This window comes from Desmodus rotundus, chromosome 7, assembly GCF_022682495.2.
Source record: "Desmodus rotundus isolate HL8 chromosome 7, HLdesRot8A.1, whole genome shotgun sequence".
NCBI lineage: Eukaryota > Metazoa > Chordata > Mammalia > Chiroptera > Phyllostomidae > Desmodus > Desmodus rotundus.
The window spans coordinates 34,650,307-34,668,638 of NC_071393.1; the positions used below are offsets into that span (position 1 = coordinate 34,650,307).

General features: G+C 56.0%; 1 protein-coding gene across 1 annotated transcript; it reads right to left on the reverse strand.

Moving 5' to 3' along the window:
• Positions 1-445: 445 nt before the first annotated feature.
• Positions 446-13,861, reverse strand: SNX33 (sorting nexin 33). Its single transcript, XM_024557393.3, has 3 exons — positions 13,581-13,861; positions 11,170-13,275; positions 446-5,427 (listed from the first exon to the last, which is right to left on the reverse strand). The coding sequence occupies exons 2-3, from the start codon at positions 12,635-12,637 to the stop codon at positions 5,174-5,176; spliced, it is 1,722 nt and encodes a 573-aa protein (XP_024413161.1). The 5' UTR covers positions 12,638-13,275; positions 13,581-13,861; the 3' UTR covers positions 446-5,173.
• Between the last annotated feature and the right edge of the window lie 4,471 nt (positions 13,862-18,332).

Consider the following 18,332-nt stretch of genomic DNA (forward strand, 5'->3'; position numbering starts at 1 on the left):
CTAGCCAGCCTCCTACCTCAGGCATCAGCTACCTCCCTCCCAGCACCGGTGGCCCAGGACAGCACGGGTGGTCTCACACCAGCCTTGGACGTGCCAGCCCCTGCCTCACTGGGCCTCACTCATTTCCTGGTCCCTTGTGCACAGGGTGGTTATGAAACGCTGGCTGCCCAGTGTCCATCACGGTGCTGCCCGCACTGGGGTAACACAGGGTTGCAGTGTCTCTAAGCAGCCCCCAGAGCTCCTTTTGCTTGGGCGTGAGGTGGGAGCTTTGGATCGACGGCCACAAGCCCGGAAGGGACACTGCCACCCCTGACCCCACAATTGGGAGAGCCAAAGCAGAGAAAGGGCCAGCCCCAGAGGCCTCGGGGTGGGAATCAAAGCAGGTGGGAAGGCTGCTCGTGGAGGAAGCCGACCGGAGAAAAGGAAAAAGAAAGAAAAGACAAAATCAAAATTAATAAAGTTTAATTAAATATCTGTAAGACAAGACATTGTCGAGTAGCAATGAACCCAGCTCAAATAGGTATATATTAATGACTTTTAATGTGGAATGCCAGCAAAATTTCCCGTGTGACAGAGTGTGGGGCTCGGCCTCTAAAATTCAAAGTGCCAGGGGCCTGCCTGTGGTCTTCAAAAGTGCCACCCCCAAAATGTGGGCGCACCCCTCAGGAAAGAAGCGGCCCCCATGTGACTTGAGGTTAATTTTCTAACATGTGGGGCAATGCAACAGCAGGAAAGGAATTCGGGTTAGTTACAGAAAAATGAAGTGGTGGCACTCCTCCGACGTTCATCTGCAGTGGAGTCCGAGCCCCCGCGAGGTGCCGCCAGCCTCTTCACCTCCGGGGCCTGGAGGGGCCACCTACCCTCGAGCCCTTCACGTTTCCGCAGTTGGGTTCTCCAGCCTTCCCATTCTTTCCCACCTCTGAAGTAGCAATCTGCCACCCCCTCTTCCTTCAAACCTAAACGAGTTAATTTAAGGAATGAAGCCAGAGCTGGATTCAAGCCTGAGGCCTCAGGCTCACCGTGTGAGTCTAGGCAGGTCCCATCCTCCCTCTGGCCCAGTCTTGGACTCTTGCCCACGAAATGGAACAACGAGGCCTACCTAGCAAGGTTGCCGTAAGGACCAAGGAGGCTGTGGCCTCCTGTGGCCTCCACAGCTGTGTGAAACACTGCTTCTTAAACAGACTGGACTGCACTGAGCTATGACGGACAAAGTAAAACCCAAGGGAAAAGGTTTGTGTTGAGCTACGCTGAACCTCAAAGAGGCATTCCACAATAGGCCTTCCTGAGCTAAGTCTGGGGAGGTGAATTCTTATTGTTCCCCATGATGTTTTAGCCAGGGCTCACCATCCCTTTCTACCCTTCCCAGTGAGAGAGGTACCGGAGCCGAACTGGTGGGGAAGCAGGTTTGGCGGGGAGAGGCAGGGAACTGAGAAGGCTTGGCTCCTGCAGATCTGAGTCAGCAGGCAGGCAGGCAGGCAGGCAGGGCGGGCCCAGTCCCTGCGTGCTTGGGGAGACGGTGCAGGAATGGCCGGGGCTCTGTCCACTGCATCCCAGCTCCTCTCCTGTTCTTATGGACACAGCAGCCTCAGCTCTGGTTCAAGGAATGGGAGATGCCTGGAGACTTGTTTTGTGGCTTCATCCAGGGGACTTCAGAGGCAGCCTGAACCTATTGACTGGCCTGGGGGCAGGGGGCAGGGGGCAGGGCAGGGAGGCAGGCAAGACCAGGCCACATAGCCTACAGGGAGCTTGCAGCATCCCCCACCCCCCGGGGACACTGGGTGATGCAGCCAACTTCCAGCAGCCACTAGACCTCAAGCTCCTCATGTGCGTGTGCGCACGAAGAACTGAACGTGGTAGTGGGTGAGGGACGATCCTAGCCGGCTCCCCCAGAAGCTGGTCCAGGTACAGCCACACGTGTGTGACACCTCCGCTATGTGCGTGTGCGACTCTGTGGCAGTCTGTGTGTGTCACAGTATGAGGGTACGCCTGTGTGCATGAGACTGTGGAATGGCTGTGACAGCACAGTTGAGACGGACGCCACAGAGATGGCACGTGTGGACGTGGCAGTGAACGTGAGTGTGGCACTGTGGCTAAGAGTGCAACTGGGAGAGCATGTGACCGTGCATGCGTGTGCATGTCTCCTGGTGTGACTTACATGCCTGTGGAGGAATTGTGCAGCTGTGCATGGCTATGCATGCTTTGGGGTGTGCCGAGGTGGACAGCTGTGTCACAGGATGGAGGGGCAGTGGTGAGCTGGGCCTGGGACCACGTGCCTCCCCCAGCCCCGGCTCTGCTCCAGATGCAGCTCAGCGGTTCACAGCCCTCCTGTGTCCAGGAGACAACAGGGTGCGGTGTCTGAGAACCACCTCTCCCACCACCCCACATACGGCCACAAAACAGACCCCTTCCCTGGATTGTGCCAAGACTGGGTATCAGGGGTCCCAAACCCTCAGGTCCTGGTAGGTGCCCAGGGCAGAAAGAGTGACCCTGTTTTCCACCTCTCTCAGAGCAAAATGACAGAGGGAACTGGAGGCAGCTTGGCCCAGCCCAATCTGGAACATGTGCCTGGCATGTACCTGAGGCCAGCCAGCAAGCCATGTCCCCACCAGGGCACTCCCCACACTATTCCCCCGGCCCCAACAGACCTCAAATTCCCCCAACACCCCAACCCACACACAGATAGGAAGAAACCACAGAGAGGGGCTCACCAAACACACGCTATCTCAGCCTAGAGACCTCAGGATACCTAGAGCAGGCCTGGCCCACCCCAAGACTTCACATTCTGGTTCTTCTCCTAGGTCCAACTCCCTCACCCTGAGGACACAGCTGTAGGAGACAGCCCCTCTCCAGGAAGGGTTGCCAGAGGGCAGTCCAGGGCAGGAAGCGTGAGTGGGGATTTTCCAGGCTCTGTGGGTTTAAGAGCATTCCCATCCCACCCAGACTGGCCTCAAGAAGGAGCCACCAACCCCCCACCCCCACCCCCCACAGACCCCTCACTGTGGTCAGGTTGCCCTCTGCAGATGGGACCTGAACATCAAAGGTAAGAAAAGATTAAGGTAGGAAAGGTCCTCAGAGGAGACGGAAATAAGGGGAGGAGGGCGGGGAGGAAGGAGGGGCAAGGTCCTCAGAAAGTCCCAAATCTGACCTAATTTTGACCCAGGATCAAGGGCCCATTCCAGAAGTTCCTCTGAGGCTGTTCTGCCCTGAACAGGGAGCCCTCGCAGCCCGCTCCCCCACTCCACCTGCCCCGAGCTCCTGGGCCCCAGCCTAGCCAGAGACTCCGCTGATGCCTGGACCGCAGGACTCCTCCCTCCGCCAAGTCTCCCTTTCCCGAAAGAGCACCGTTTCGCCACACTCCTCCTTCCCAGGGGTGAAGATTCCTGTTCATGCTGCCTGGGGCAATCCCAAGGGCAGGGCTGGGGTGTCCTCAGTTCCCAACACGGAAGCTACCGCATGGCTGGGTACCCAGCACTGCCTGGGAAATGACACAGTTTCTGAGCTCTGTCCCCTTCTCCTGGACTGAGGTCTCCTGGAGACAGGAACCCCACCAATCAGGCTGTCCAGGGACATAGCCTCCCATCCCTTCCTCCTGCGACACTTAGCCATAGATAAGAGCAGCAGGCCAAACCCCCAGCAGAACTCCACCGTGGGTGAGATGTGAGTGAGGCCTGGGGAGGGCGTGCATCCCGCTGGGGTCCTTGGCCCCCCCTGGATCCTCCGATAGCACCTCCCACCAGCACAGCCCTCCCCCCAGCTGTTGAGGTTCTGGGGTAAATTTTGTGCCTCGGGAACAACCAGGGTTCTATCCTTCCCCCACCCTCATCCTCTCTAGGATCTAAATTAAAAAGTCATGTGTTTCTTATCTTAATTGTAAAAGGTTTATCCAGAAAAAAAAAGAAAAAATATTCCAGCAGCAGCAGCAGCAGCCAGGAATGGCCATGACCTCCTGGAAGGGCCAGCAGTGTGCTTGTCAGTTCGACCCAACCCGGTGCTGGACCAGACCCTGGCCTGGGGGGTAGGAGCAGCCCCCTTGAGGATGTAAACAACTGGCCAGGACCCAGGCGGGCACTGTAGTGAGGCTGGCCATGGGTGGGTGGGCCCAGGGTCCCTGGGAGAGTAAGCAGGCCAGCCTATCTTTTCCCCTTGGGTTTCCCACCGTGCACCAGGAAGGAATCCAGGATTCACAGGGTCGAGGACCCCAGCAGCCTGGGGTGTGAGCCTGCTGGAGTGTGAGGAACTGTTGCTAGTGAACTCGAGTATCTGGTGCCTTTCGGACATCCCCACCAGGAAGACAACAGCAGGGTCCTGGAGCCCATGCCTTGTCTCAGCGCCTGGAGCCCGGGGGGAAGGTGCTGCACGGTCCCTGACCAAGGGCAGCAGGGGCTTAGCAGGGGAGTGGGGGGTCAGGAGGGAGTTGTTGGCCAGCAGCCCATCCCACAGGGGTGGGAGTTGGACAGAGACAGGGACAGGGACGACGAGGGAGCAAGGAAGATCCTTCCCCATCAAGGCAGGGAAGCAAGGCAGGAAAAGTGAGGGGGAGAGGAAGGGTGTTTCCACGCCTCCATACCTTTGCTCATACTGCACCTCTCTTCTGCATGTCCTCCCATCTACTGCACTCATGTACTGTCTGGCAGGTCCTTGTCATTTTTCAAGATATCACTTGAATGTCACCTATACCATGGAGACTTCCCTGACGGGTAAAATGAGTGGTCTCCTCTGTGAGCCTCCAGGGACCCCTTATTTACTATGGGTAATTCTGCACTGCCCCCATCTGCTTCTGTGTCTGAACCCCATCTTGACTGGGGACACCTTGCGGGCAAACATGCCACGGCCCTGGTGTCCAGCACCTGACCCAGGACCACAGCAGCCCCGGTGTCTGCTGAGTGAGCAAGTGGGTGGCAGCCAGGAGAACAAGGTCTGAAAGCTCGAAGGTTGGCTAAGACCCTGGCCTGGCCTCAAGTGACTGACCAGCAGCCCAGGCTTCAGCCTGGAGGGTTCCTGGCTCTGTTCTCGCCGCTGTTGTGCCCCAACCTCTAAGGGGTAAGAGACTTCCCCAGGGGTAACCCTGACTCTTCCAGAGCCCACCCCCAGCTACTGCTGGTGCAGGAGGTCTGGAAGCCAGAGTGCGTGGCAGCGACCGGGCGGGAGGCGGGGCGGGGCCAGGCACTTGAGATCAGAGGTTGTCGTACATGCGCAGCGTCTTCTCCAGCTGCTGGCCTACCCGCTGGTAGAAAAGGATCTGCTGGCGCAGGTAGCTCTGCATCATGTGCTTGAAGTCGAGCTCACGGCGCTGGTGGAAGTGGTTCATCTCAGCTTGCAGGGCGAAGCCCACCACACGGCAGCGCCTGCGAATGCCATCTGCTTCGTCCTGCACCATGCGGCCCTCGTCACTCATGCGTTGGCTCTCCTTTACCTTGGCAAAGGCGCCTGGCACAGGCAGAGCGGAGGACAAGGGAGGTTAGGGCTCTGTTCTCCCCAATATGTTCCCTAAACCCTCCATGAGTCTCCTCAAGGGCAGACAGTACCCTTATCAGACAGTACCCTTATCAGCTCCAGCTCCAAGGCTCCAGACCCCTGGCCCAGCCCCTGGGTATCTCCACCAGGATGCCCTCAGTCCTCACCCAAACCTGTGGCACCATCAGCAGCCCACACCCACGTAGTCACAGCTCGGCTAGCTACATGGATTTCTAGGACCAGGATGTCCTAATTCAGCTCAGACATGACCTCCAGAAAGCCTCCCCAGTACCCCCACTGCGTTAGGTGCCTCTCAATGCTCCCCCAGCTCTCACCCCCCTGTGGTTTCTCTAACTGCCTCCCTCGGGGCTGCGAGCTCAATGTTTCAAGCACCAGAACAAAGCCTAGCCCACAGCAGATCCCAAAACGCGTCCACTGAGCTGATCCACCCTGTTCCTCACTGGACAACTACAACAGCCTCCCACGGGCCCCCCCACCTCAGTCCCGACCTCCGAGAGGTTTCCCATAGCACCGGAAGAGCAGCTAGGCTGGGCACCCGTAGCTCCAAGCCTTCCCTGGCTCCCCTGTGTCTGCGGATCAAGGTCCACACTCATTTGTGAGGCCCTCTGGGAGCTGGACCCTGCACCCGCTCCACACTGACCCCGTGTTCACCAGATTCACCCCGCTCTTTCCCAGCTTCATCTCTCTGCCCCCTGGACCCCTGTGCACGATTCAGTGCCTTTCATCAGGTACACCGGAAGCCTCCCTCACAGCTCCCAAGCATAATGCTTCCCACCCCACCACACTGAGGATTCTAAAACAGAGCCTCAAAGGCCGCCTGGAGATTTCCTTTGCGTGTGTCTCCCCCCCAGACAGGCCCTGGCCCCTCCTCACTCCAGCTCCCAGGGGACTAGAGGCGGCCATTGTAAAAACCAGGTGACAGACAGATGGAGGGCAGGAGATAAACCTGGGCAGGTGACCCACTTTGGAAGAATCTGAATGAATCAACAAGCAATTGGTGAATAGATTCCAGTTCTGAATTAACTGGAACTTGACTAATTCTGCATTGAAGCTGATGGGGACCGTTGCTAAGAAGGGGAGGCAGTTTGGCAGTGCCTGGCACTCACTCCTTGAAGGGCTGTAGAGAATCCACTGTGCAAAGAATAAGGAGATGGGAAGGGCTGGCACAGCGGGCAGCACCCTCCCGAGTACTTCGAAAGGATCCACTGTGCAAAACTAACATGCTCAGTATCCACGCTTCCCATTTCCTCTTTAAGGAGGCTTCTCAAGGGTCTTCAAAACGTATTCTTCTTACCCTCAAATTGTTTACTACATGCCAGGCCCAGGGCTCTGACTCTGGAAGCAGCTCTGGAAGCTGTTTTTAGGACCGGCAGCACCCATATTAGTAAACGAGCACAGAGCTAATTGGTTAATACTGGCATTTCGAGCAGACCGACTCGAGTTCAGACAGTCTCCAGGCCGGCTCACAGCACTCGCGAGAACTCTGCAGTCATCAGCTCCCAGCCCACGCAGTCCTGTTTCCCCCCCAGTTGCCCCAACCTGAGCAGCAGAAGCAGCATCAATACAAGACTTCAGAGCGGGAGAGGCCCTGGAGGCCAGGTACCCTCCCTATCTCCCGTGCCTCTGCTATACATGTATGGGAAGGGACTTGCCTAGGGGCCCCCACCTCCTCACTGCCCCTCACATAGGAGATGCCTGGCCCAGAGGTATCCCTCCACAGCTGGGGGGTAGGCACGACTTCTACTGCAGGGTACCCATACCAGGTCAGCCAGGCATTCGTGTGGGGCCCCCAGACAACGGACTCAGGGACTGGAGAAAGTCCCAAGGGATAAAGAATGACTACAAAAAGGAAGGTAGAAAACAACAGGACAAAGAAACTAAAGTTAAGCTTTAGCAAAAGGAACCTACTAGAAGAGGAGACACTAACCAGCCTGGATTCCACCTGCCTGAGAAAGTCCAGGCACAGTGAGGGTGGACCTGTACTCGAGAGGGCACTTCATGCCCACGGCCTTGGCGGAAGGAAAGACCCCTTTTGTTGACGAGGAGATTAAGGCCCAAACAACAGAAATGAATTTACTGCAATTGCTAGGTATGCAAAGGCAGGCAGACAGGCAAGGAGCCAGGGAGTAAGGGGAAGGGGGAGGCCCCACCCTGCTCTCCGTCACCTCTCCACCCTGTGACTCAGATCTGGGGCCTAAACCAGCGAACACGAACATGCCCCAGAAACTGGCTGGGAGTCAGGGCTCAGGCCTGTCTGGCACCCACCCTTCATTCTAGTTTGAACTCAGCCTGAGAGCCGAGGACCCAGGGGAGCCTCCTGCTGTGGCAGTCGTCCTGTAGGCGGGGTCCCAGAAAGAGGGAAAGGGAGGGTGGAGCTTCAGAGTTCTGGGGTCCCAGGCGTAGTCCTACCTTAGTCTACAGGTCTCAGTCTCGTCCCACTTTTTGGAGATTGTTACCATCCGCTCCAGGTTGGGGGCAGGAGTCCTGAGTCCCAGTCCTCACGGTGACACCTCTAGCAAGCTACTCCTCTTGCCTGGCCTACAGGTCTCCCCACGTCACGGGGGTCAGGGCGGACTAGACACGATGCTACTGACAACTGCTCACAGCAGAATAATGCTCTCGCTTCCACATGTGAAAAAATGGGCAGGAGTACCTACCCTCTAGTTAACTGAGGTTTGACTGAACTAATATGTATGAAGTTCTGAGAATGGCAATAAGATGCTACGAGCAGTTGTGTGCAAACTGCTTTTTAGTCACAGCAAGAACCAGCTGGTGGAGGTTCAGGGCGATGATTCTCTTTGTTTATGGAAGCCTAGGATGGCTGGCAGAGGGATAGATGATGGCCCAGAACAGAGGGCGCACCTGAGCCACAGGCAGGTGCCTGGCCTGCAAGGGCCACTTTACTTTGGCCAATCTAGAAGCTCCTTGGCCCCTCCATGCATGCTCTGTGATTCTAGGACTGCCTCCAGCCCATCGAGGATTCTAGCTAAGTTAGCGCTAGAACATCTAAGCCGCCCTTCCTTCTCCTTCCCCTCTGAGCTCATCTACGCAAGGCAGCCATCCCTGGGGGAGCTCCTTCCCTCATGTGCCAGGCACGGTGGACCCAAGGCTGTGGCGTCAGACACACCTGGGCTCCAGTCTCTGCTCCGCTCAATATCCCACCTTACCACACCTCCTCTGTAAGATGGAGGGTACCACATCGGCCTTCCAGGCTTGGATGTGATGAGTCTTAGGACGGAGCCGTGGCTCTCAGGTGGGAGCCCTAGACAGTCACTGCTTCCCCTCATCCCAAGGTAACTACTTTCAGAGCCCCCTTACACCCTCAAGACGGCCCTGGTTTCGACTGAGTGCAGGGGCTGGGCCAGTGGGCAGACAGGCTGGTGAACCTCACCTTAGCGTCACCCAGGCTGTGCCCTGTTTTACTGCGGGACACACCGATGGGAGAGGGCTCTCTCAGGGTCACCCCAGAGACACTGTGTGTCCGAATCCTGGTCTCCTGATCCCATCTCGGCCTCCCATTTCCTCTCTCCCATGGCCTCTCCCACACACTCACCACATTTCAGATGTCCAGACAAGCTGGACAGAATCTTGAGCACCCACATTTTCCTGCTACTTCCTCTGAGAAAAGGCTCTAGTGCAGGGCCAGCACGGGATCCCTCCTCCTTGCAGCAGGCCACCTGCCTGATTCTGTGTCAGCCAGATTCCAAGCCCCCTCCCTAACTCACCAGAACACAGGCCTAACAATGGCAGTTGCAGAGTCCAGAAGGAGAAAGAATAAGCCCAAAGGGGGCTCGCTTATTGGGGAGGTGGGCTCACTCTGCCTGAGCTTGAATGCATCATGCCAGAGGACTGCTGGCCCCTCATTCTTAGAAACACCTCAAGTGGAAAGTCAGAAATGGCCTCCCTTAGCTCTGTCTCCCTGTGCGAGGGTCAGAAAGGCCGGTCTGGCTTCACTCGCTTCTATTTCAGTACAAGCCTGGGAGCCTGGGGTATGGGGCTGCCTCACGTGCCTAGCAGCGGTTTAATTTAAAAGCACTTTAGCCACTGTGACCCTGCTCCCCCCTCCCATTGCCCACACAGAAACACGCCACCCAAGGAACTGGTTGAACCAGCTTTCCCAGCCCTAAGGCAGCAGTGGGCGTGGCTCCACTCTGAACCAGGGAGACACCTGCCCCAGTGGGCCCCCACCAGCCAGGCCACCCCCCCTGCCCTACCCCTGCCCAGAGCTCAGAGCTAGATCGCTGTCCTCAACGGGACCCTCCGTGTATGTCTCCCGCCCCAGCCCTGGGCCTGAGAGCTCACTGAGTCCACTCTTGTTTGGTTTATAGATCAGGAAACAGCCCCAGAGACAGGAAGGCACTTGGCAGGGGGAAGAGCCAAGACTAGAACTCAGGCCTCATGTGTCCTAAAGCTGAAAGAAGAGGGAAGGTGGAGGAGAGGAGTGGGGAGAAGAGAGCAAAGGGCAGAGAAGAGAAAAGAGAAAGTGAAGGAAGAAAGGAAGCTTGTAGCCGCAGAAGTCAACCTCCTGGCAAAGGAGAGCAGGGCTGCTTTGCACCAGACTCTCCTGGATACTGAAAGCCACCTGGGCCACCTGGGGGTAGCTTTGCTGACCCTCATGCATAATCCAGAAGCCTGACTCCTGGCCCCACCCAGAGGAAAACTCCCAACCAAGCCAGGCCTGACCTCAAGGCCTAGGGGCCAAGGAGCCAGCCCCACGCCCTACAGTCTTCCTGAGTTACTAAGCAGCCCCAGGGAGGACCACGCCTTCTCCTGACATCTGACCTGCCTGTTGTCTCCAGAACTCGGTCACCCGCTAGGTCCGGTCAGCCCACTCACTGCTCAGACAACAAGACAGTTCAGGAAGGGGGATTCCGATGGGCCATGAGCCCCTGGTTCGTCCCCGGCCCAGCCTAGGTGCCCCTGGGTAACCCGGGATGAGTCACTTCCCTGGCAGTTCCTTGACGGCCCTGCAGTACCCGAGAGGGGCCCATCCTGTCCCTCCCCTACACAGGGTCCGTGAGAACGGAAAACACGGCCAGGTTTGGGAGGTGGCCAACACGGACGTGTGCTGGGGAGGCACAGAAGGAAGGGGCAGCCCAGCTGGACCATGGGCTCCCTGTGCAGCCTCTCTTCTGCGGACACCGCCTTTTTCATCTGCACAGTGGGGACCAATGACCTTTTGGTACACAGACTAGGGGCTTGCAGAGAGGACGTGCAGTGGTGAGAGCAGACCCTGAAGGGAGGTGAGCTTGGGAGGCAGTGCGAAGATAGGCCACAATGGGCTCATCGTCTGGGTCTATGGCTGTGTAGGCTCCTCGAGGGCAAGGTCCGGGCCCTGGCCATCTCCACGTCCCCAGACCCAGCCTGACTCCTCGAAGGGCTCATTGCACAATGCATAAATGAGAGTGAGACAGAGACAGAAGAAAACAATGGAGGAAGGAAGGAAAGGACAAGAAGGTAAACAGCAGGCTCCATGAGGACAGAGACCAGATCTACGCACCCCACGATCATATCCTGACACCTGGAATAGCACCTGCCTCATAGCGGGTGCTCAGCACGCTTGTTGCATGAATGAACGAGACAGACAGAAAGACTCGAGGGGCTGTTCCATCTGTGCAGGCCACGTTCATACCCCCGCGTCCCGCAGAGTGCAGACTCGCAACAGGCCTGCAGACACGCTGCACTGGCTCTTACCTTTCTGCAGGTGGATGATGTCTGGGAAGTTGGAGAGCAAACCCTGGTAGAGGGACAGCATGTCGAGCATCTGGAAGAGGTCGTTCTTGGGCTGCTCAGCAAACATCTCCCCGACCGTTTCGTAAGTACGGCCCGTATGAGAAATGGCACTGTTGAGGGCCTCCGAGCTAAAGAGCGGGTCCAACTGGAAGGCATGACTGATGGCTTGGAAGGCATTGCCCAGCTTCTGGAACTCTTTGCGGAAGCCCCCTGCATGCTTGCGCACCAGCTCCAATGCCACAGTGCTCAGCTGCAGCACACTGTCGTCCATCTTCTTGCTGAAGGCCTTGAAGGTGTCCACACGGCCCTCCACATCCTGCAGGTCCTGGTGCTCCGTGGGGATCTGGAAGGTGAGAAGGAAGCTGGCCCCCACCATCTCGTCCCTCTCTGCCCGGCGCTTGCCCATCTTCCACTGCTTGTCGTCCAGGCAGCTGAGAAAATGCTGGAAGCCCTCATACTGGGATAACACGGGGTGGCTGGTCATGTGGTCCATCCAGAGAATGAGCCGCCGCTTCCGCTTCTCAATAAAGTCCTCCTCAAAGCGGCCTGTGGCCTGCTTCTCTGGCAGGTGGGGCACAGAGATGACGGTGAATTTGTGAAGCAGGCGGTTATAGAGCCAATCAAAGTGCTTGTATCGCCGGTAGACAGGGGAGCTGGCATGGGTGGGTGTGAGCTTGTAGGAGATGTAGCTTTTGATGCCCTTGAATTTGGTCTGTTTGGTGGGTTCCTCCACAGAGCAGGCAAACGGGTGGGGGTTGGCCTTCCACTGGGGGCCACGAGGGCCCATTTCAATGGAGTATGTCTCAGTGATCTTAGCCATCACGGGCACATCGCCCAGAATGAAGGCCTCCACTCCAGAGCGTACAAAGCATGAGAAACGGTTGAGGTTGCGCCCCACCACACTACCTCGCTTGGCAGACGCCAGGCTGTCCTGTCTCTCCAGGGGTGGCTTGGGCCGGAAGACCATGTGCTGGCTGGGGTAGGCACCAGGGTAGGAGAGGTTGAGTGGGGGGTGCCCATTGGTGCCCAGCCCACCAGCCCGTGGCTCCTCCATGACTGTGCATCCATCGTCCCAGTCATCCCAGTCGTCATCATCGTCCTCCTCGAAGCTACCCTGGTTGGAGAGGTAGCCACTGCCCCCACCGCTCCCAGGGCTGGCCATACTGGGGCTGTCATACGAGCTCACCTGGGTGCCTGGAGAGCCTGCTGGGCTGCTGGAGTAGTCAGCATGGCTGAAGCTAGTGCCAGAACGGAGGATCTCCACGTAAGAGGCGGGGAAGAGCCCTGTCTCACCACGGCTGTTCTGGCCCTGCAGCCAGCCGTCCAGCGAGGTCTCACTGAAGACGACCAAGTCCTCACCCTGTTGGATGTTGATTTCCTCCTTGTTCTCGCTGTGGAAGTCATAGAGGGCTCGGCCTTTGAGTGCCATGGCTGGGCCAGCAGTGGAGAAAGATGAGGAGAGGGTCCTGCCCAGAACTGAGGTGTCCAAGAAGGTACTAGCAAACCAATGTCTGCCCCAGCAGTTCAGTCTCTCAGTCCCTAAGGCAGGGCTCAGCACCCAGAGATGCTATCCAGTCTCCTTCTCTTCAAAGCTGTGCCCATGGTCCAGAAACGTCCCTATCAAGTCCCCCAACACGTGCCTGGGGGCAGGGGGACCTCATATCCCCAGTTGCCCTCCCTTCCCTTGGCAGCCCCTGAAGGGGAGTCTCTCCCCCCTCCCACTCCCAGAAGAAAAGTCAAGTGACTCGGGGAAACCAGCTCTGAGAGGGCAAGAATTCCACTTTCCACTGGAACAACTGGAGACAGTTTAGAAACTGTCTAAAACAAAAGAGAATCACCCTGAAACGGTTCCGGGACGCCCGCCACTCTGGCTCCCAGCTCCTTCTGGCTCCTCAGGCCTTGGAAGACTATCACATTCCTCCGAAGTTCTGCTCCTTCCTCCTTCCTCCTCCTCTCCGGCCACTGGGTTTTCAAAAATCCAGAAAATCCAAGAAGGGCAAGGAGAAAAGCAGTGGCTTCCTGAACGGAGTCCAAGGGTGGATGTGTCCAGCTTCCCAACGAGCCAGGCTGGGGAAACAAGGACCGAGACTTACACAACAGGCCGCCAACTCTCGGACCAGGCGGGCCAGGGGGCCGCAGACGGCTCGGGCGCCCGCTCCTCACCCAAGTGGCCAGCCCCCACCCAAGGGAAAGAAGGGAGCAAAGTGGCGCTCAGGCGGTTTCTGTCCACCAGCTGAGTGGACTCTTTTGTTTGCCTAATTATTCAGCAGTTTATGAGCCTGAAGCTGACCCGATCCGAGCCCGAGGACCCCGTCCAAAGGTAAGCCGCCCAGCGCCCGGCGTACAGAACCCCCGCCCGGCCCTGCACGCACACACTCAACAGGAGTTTGCAGAGTGAGCTCCAGCGAGCAGATGGCGCGGCGGGCCAGTCGGCCTCCTTTCCGTGGGTCCCGCAGTGGGCGGCAGTCTGCAGCCCCTCGCCCCAGCCCGCTCCTCCAGCACTCGTAGACCCTCGGCACAGCCAGCGAGTGGCCAGCTCCAAAAAAAATAAATAAATAAAATAAAATAAAATAATAAAAGCAGTGGATTCCGGGAGGTGGCGTCCTGGAGAAGGAGGAAACAGCCGCGGGGGAGGAGCTGGGTGGGGAGAGGCATGGAGGGAGGGAGAGCAGGCAAACTCCTCGGCTCTCTCGGGCTGCGCGGGGCAGGGAAGGGTAGGGCAGCGCCGCCGGCTCCGCCCTCACGGCCCTCCTGCCCCTTACTTACCGCTGTGCACCCGCGGCTCACCAGCTCTGCTGAGATCGGAAGCGAGAAGAAGGAGGAGACCCGAGCCCAGGGGGAGGCGGGGGCGGGGGGCGGGGTGCGAGCCTCCAAGAACAGCCGGCCCCGGCGGAGGGGAGCCTCTCGCCCCGAGGGCCTGGAGCATCTTGAACTCTCCTGCCGCCTCCTCTCTTCCTAGGGTCCAGCCGCCCTCCGTGCCTTTTCCGTGACTCCCGTGAAGGAGAACTCTGCAAGTCTGCAAAGTGAGGGGCTGCAAGGAGGGTAACCAGAGCCGGGACCGCGAGAGGCGATTAAAGAAGGGTGCCCGGTGAGTCCCAGACGTTCCCCACCTCAGCTCTGGTGGGGCTGGGCAGTGGGGGTGCAGCCCGGGATTTTTCTCCGGAGGGGCGCCCAGAGGCAGCAGCAGCCTCACAGAAGCAGCCTCGGTGGCCTGGGATAGTGGCCGCTGCGGGTCGAGCATTCCTGCCTTGAGAAGTTTCCTTCATGGAAGCTGTTTGAGTGACATCTTGTAGCGACAGAAACAGGCCCAGGCACCACACCTGGTTCCTTGTTGCTTCGTGCAGCGGAGGGGACCGGGTGTTCTCTCTGCCAGCAGCTGCAGCAGCGAGGAGAGAGAGGTGGTCAGGGTAGGCTTCCAGGAAGAGGCAAGGGGAATTTGACCCTTCGTTGGCCAGCCCATCCAGAACATTTTTGGTACTGACTGCCACGCACTGTTCAGGGTCCCGGGCATCACAGCACAAGGCCGTCTGGGTTCCTGCGCTGGAGGGTTTGCAGTAAATTCACTCTCTTGACCTTAATTCGTCCATTCTGTCTCTGTCTCAGTCATTCCAGTCATGCGCTCAAGGAAACATTAACTAAGTAGCTTTTTCCGTACCAAGTCCCTGGGCTACAAAGGGGAATAAGACATTGTCCTTACTTTCCTGGAGCTTAGGTGTATCTGGAGAGGTAGACAGATGCTCCCTGCCCAGTGCGACCAGTCCCATGAAATGTGCTGCAGATCCCAGCCTGAATGGAGCAAGGAGCAAGGATCAAGGAAGTCTTCCTGGAGGAGGAGGTGTTGTGAAGCAAAGGCTTCAGTTCCTACTCCCCTTCCTGGCCATGCCCTGGAGCTTTACCTACGTTTCTAGCTAGGATTTACTTCCCACTCATTCTCACTCTTCCCACTTGTTGCAGATTAACTGGTAGAAGACAGTACTGCTGAAGGTGGACACCTTTGGCTATTTTGAGGGATGTGATTTGCAGGCTTCTGGCTCCAAAACTCAAATTCATTGGTGCAGTGAATAGATCCAATACCCTCCCTGTGCAAGGCTGGCATTTGACCCAAATAAAGTCTTTTTTTTTTTTTTAAGATTTTTATTTATTTACTTTTAGAGAGAGGGGAAGGGAAGGAGAAAGAGAGGGAAAGAAACATCAATGTGTGGTTGCAAAAATCCAAATTTTTGCATCAATAGATCAAGGCAGTTCGGGCTGCTGCTTGGGAAGCCCAGGTACCAGAAGGTTAGCACTGTGAACCTGGAACCCCCAGGACGGGAAAAGAGAGTGGTGTTCAAGTCTCTCAACCAAGAAACTGTAAGATCTTATCCCCCTCTGTAGGGGCAGCCTTGATTCTAAGGACTCAGTTTAGCCTAGTATCTCAGTGGCCAGGGCATGAATACATGTTCCTCCCAGCTGCTTGGAGATGCCTCTTTTCTGTGATCTCTCTTCTGTTCGCAACGCCTCTCTCCGAGCTAGGTGTAACAATAGCAGCTGCTTCCTTAGTGGCTGGCGCTGTTGTAAGCATTTTATCTTTATTAGCTCACTTACTACAATTGGGATTTCTGCACTCACACATCTAGGGTCCTAGTCCAGCCCCATCCCCTTGAAGGGCCCCCAGCCACCGCCTTGATGGTCTTTAGTTGGTTCCCAAACACTTCAGTCACACATTTCGGTCAACTGTCTTTGACTTACTCCCACATCTGCTCTGGGTGGGTTTTTCTAACCCTTATTTCCGAGTTCTTAGGGGAAACTCACTCTTCAGCCTCACAGACATTTCCAGAGCTTACATCTTCCATTCCCACCCTTCCAGGGACTCTCTTCAAACCTAGGAGTTACAGAGCCTCTGGCCACACATCCCAGGAAACCACCAACCTTTGTGGTTTCCCTACACGCTGCTCATTCGTTTGGGAAAAGTTCCTTTATTAAATTCTCTTCACGTTATTGTAATTGGAGTTTGTCCTCTTTCCTGCTGGGCCTCTGATTCCTGCACAGGAGACAGCATCCATCCCCCCATCCAGGCATCCGACTTCCTTCCCTAGGAAAGGAGTCAGCAAGGCAGAGCCATGGCCAGTGGTTTCCAGGGTGACCTGGCCCATGGCAGCCCCGCAGACACACTGGACAATTAACTACAGTAATGCAGACAAGAGGTGATGAGGGCCCGAAACAGGGCAGGAGCAATGGGCTAGAGAGAAGTAAATCTGGGAGTTTATGGAGGTAGGACAGACAGGAATGTCAATCAACAATATGTGGGTATTAAGGGAAGAATCAACCCACATAGTAAAAAAAAAAAGAAAAGATTGGTTCCTCTTCCCCCACAGGCTACTGCCCCGTTTCTCTACTCACCTTTGCAGCAAAGCAAAGGTAAGCGTACCAACCAGTTGCCTACAATTAAACCCTTTTTCTTCTTAACCCTCTCTAGCCATTCTTTCACCTTCACAGGCCACGGAAACTAATCAAGGTCATCGATGACTCACTAGTTATTCTCAGCCCTCCTCTTCCGTCTCAACTTATCAGTAGCACTTGACCAATTGGGTCATTCCTTCCCCTTGCTTAACTTTCTTCACTTGCCTTGGGGAGACAATATTCTCCTGGTTTCCTTCTACCTCCCTGATTCACCCTCTTCTTTCCAGTAATTCTTAACACTGCAGTGACTCCGGCATTGGGGTCCTCATCTTCTCCATCCGTGTTCACTCCCTTGGTGACCTCACTCAGACTCACAGCTTCGAACACCATCCATTTGCCAATAACACCCAATTTCTTTTTCAAATCTCCACCCCAGCCCTTTCTCTAAAACTCCAAATTCACATCCTTCTCTTTGGCTTCTCCACTTGGACATACACGCATCTCCAGCCCCACACGGCCAAGATTGCATTTCTGATCTCGCCCCGCAAAACTGTCCTACTTGGCACCCTTCCCTATGTCAGATGATGCGTACTTCTTTTTCAGTTGCTCAGGCCAAACACTGGAGCCATCCTCGACCTCCCTCATTACCCTGGGACGCCTCGAGTCGCCGTCTCACCGCTGCTGCGGCTGCTCTGCCGGTCCATCTTTCTGGCCTGGGTCACTGCAACAGCTTCCTAATGGTCTGTTTCCACCCCTGCCTCCCAATAGTCTGTTCTCAACGTGGCGTCAGGGTGATCCTTTTAAAACATAAGTTAGAAGTCAGTCCTCTGCTCAAAACCCTGTAATGTTCTTTTCTCAGTCAGCATAAAAAGTCCTTACAAGGGCCAACAAGCCTCTTTATGTGAGTCCCCTTGCCTCCCTGCCTAGCCCACTTTGCTTCAACCCACATGGCTGTTACTCCTCTTCTGACCTGCCAGCCACATTCCTGTCTTAATCCATTTGTACTGTTGCCTCTTCCTGAGATGCTCTTCCCCTAGATATGCACATGACTAAACCCCTCCTAAATACCACTTCAATAAGACCTACCCTGACAGGCCCTATTTAAAATTATAGCCCATCTTCACCCCAAGCCCTTCTAAATCCTGAGTTGTTTCATGACACCACCTGGTAACAAATAATTTACTTATTTACCATGTTTGGGGAGAAGGAAGTTAGCAGCGAGTCCGGCTGCAGACACGCTGAGCGAGAGCTAGAAGGGAATGAGCCTAGGGGAGTACAAAGGGTGGAGATAAAGCGCAAACTGGGAGAAGATATTTCTACCGTACATAACTGGTTAAGGATTGATGTCCAGGATGTGTAAAGAACACCTTCAAGTCAACCAGAAAAAAAAAAAAAAGCAAGCAATCTATATAAGTCTGTTACTGTAGTTGTTGTAACAAATTACCACAAACTTAAGGACTTAAGACAACACAAATTTATTACTAAATTGACAGTACTGGAGACTGAAAATCCAAACTCGCAGGGCTTAAATCGAGGTGTTGGCAGCACAGCTGTGTTCCTTCTGCAGACTCTGGGGAAAATCCATCTCCTGGCCTCTGTGGGTTTACTGAGGATGACCATACATGCCCCCTTTCGTCTTCAGAGCTGGCGATCAAACCACTCCCACTTTTGCTTCCACCCCGTCTCGCTTCTGGTTCCCCTGTCTCCTTCTTTCACTTGTTAGCACCCTTGTGACTACAGGGCAC

Bases quoted from the DNA above. Each gene is read 5' to 3' on its own strand.
- SNX33 (XM_024557393.3), bottom strand. From the start codon at position 12,637: ATGGCACTCAAAGGCCGAGCCCTCTATGACTTCCACAGCGAGAACAAG. The intron at 5,428-11,169 runs GTAAGAGCCAGT...TGCCTGTGCCAG, and splicing joins CATCATCCACCTGCAGAAAG to GCGCCTTTGCCAAGGTAAAG.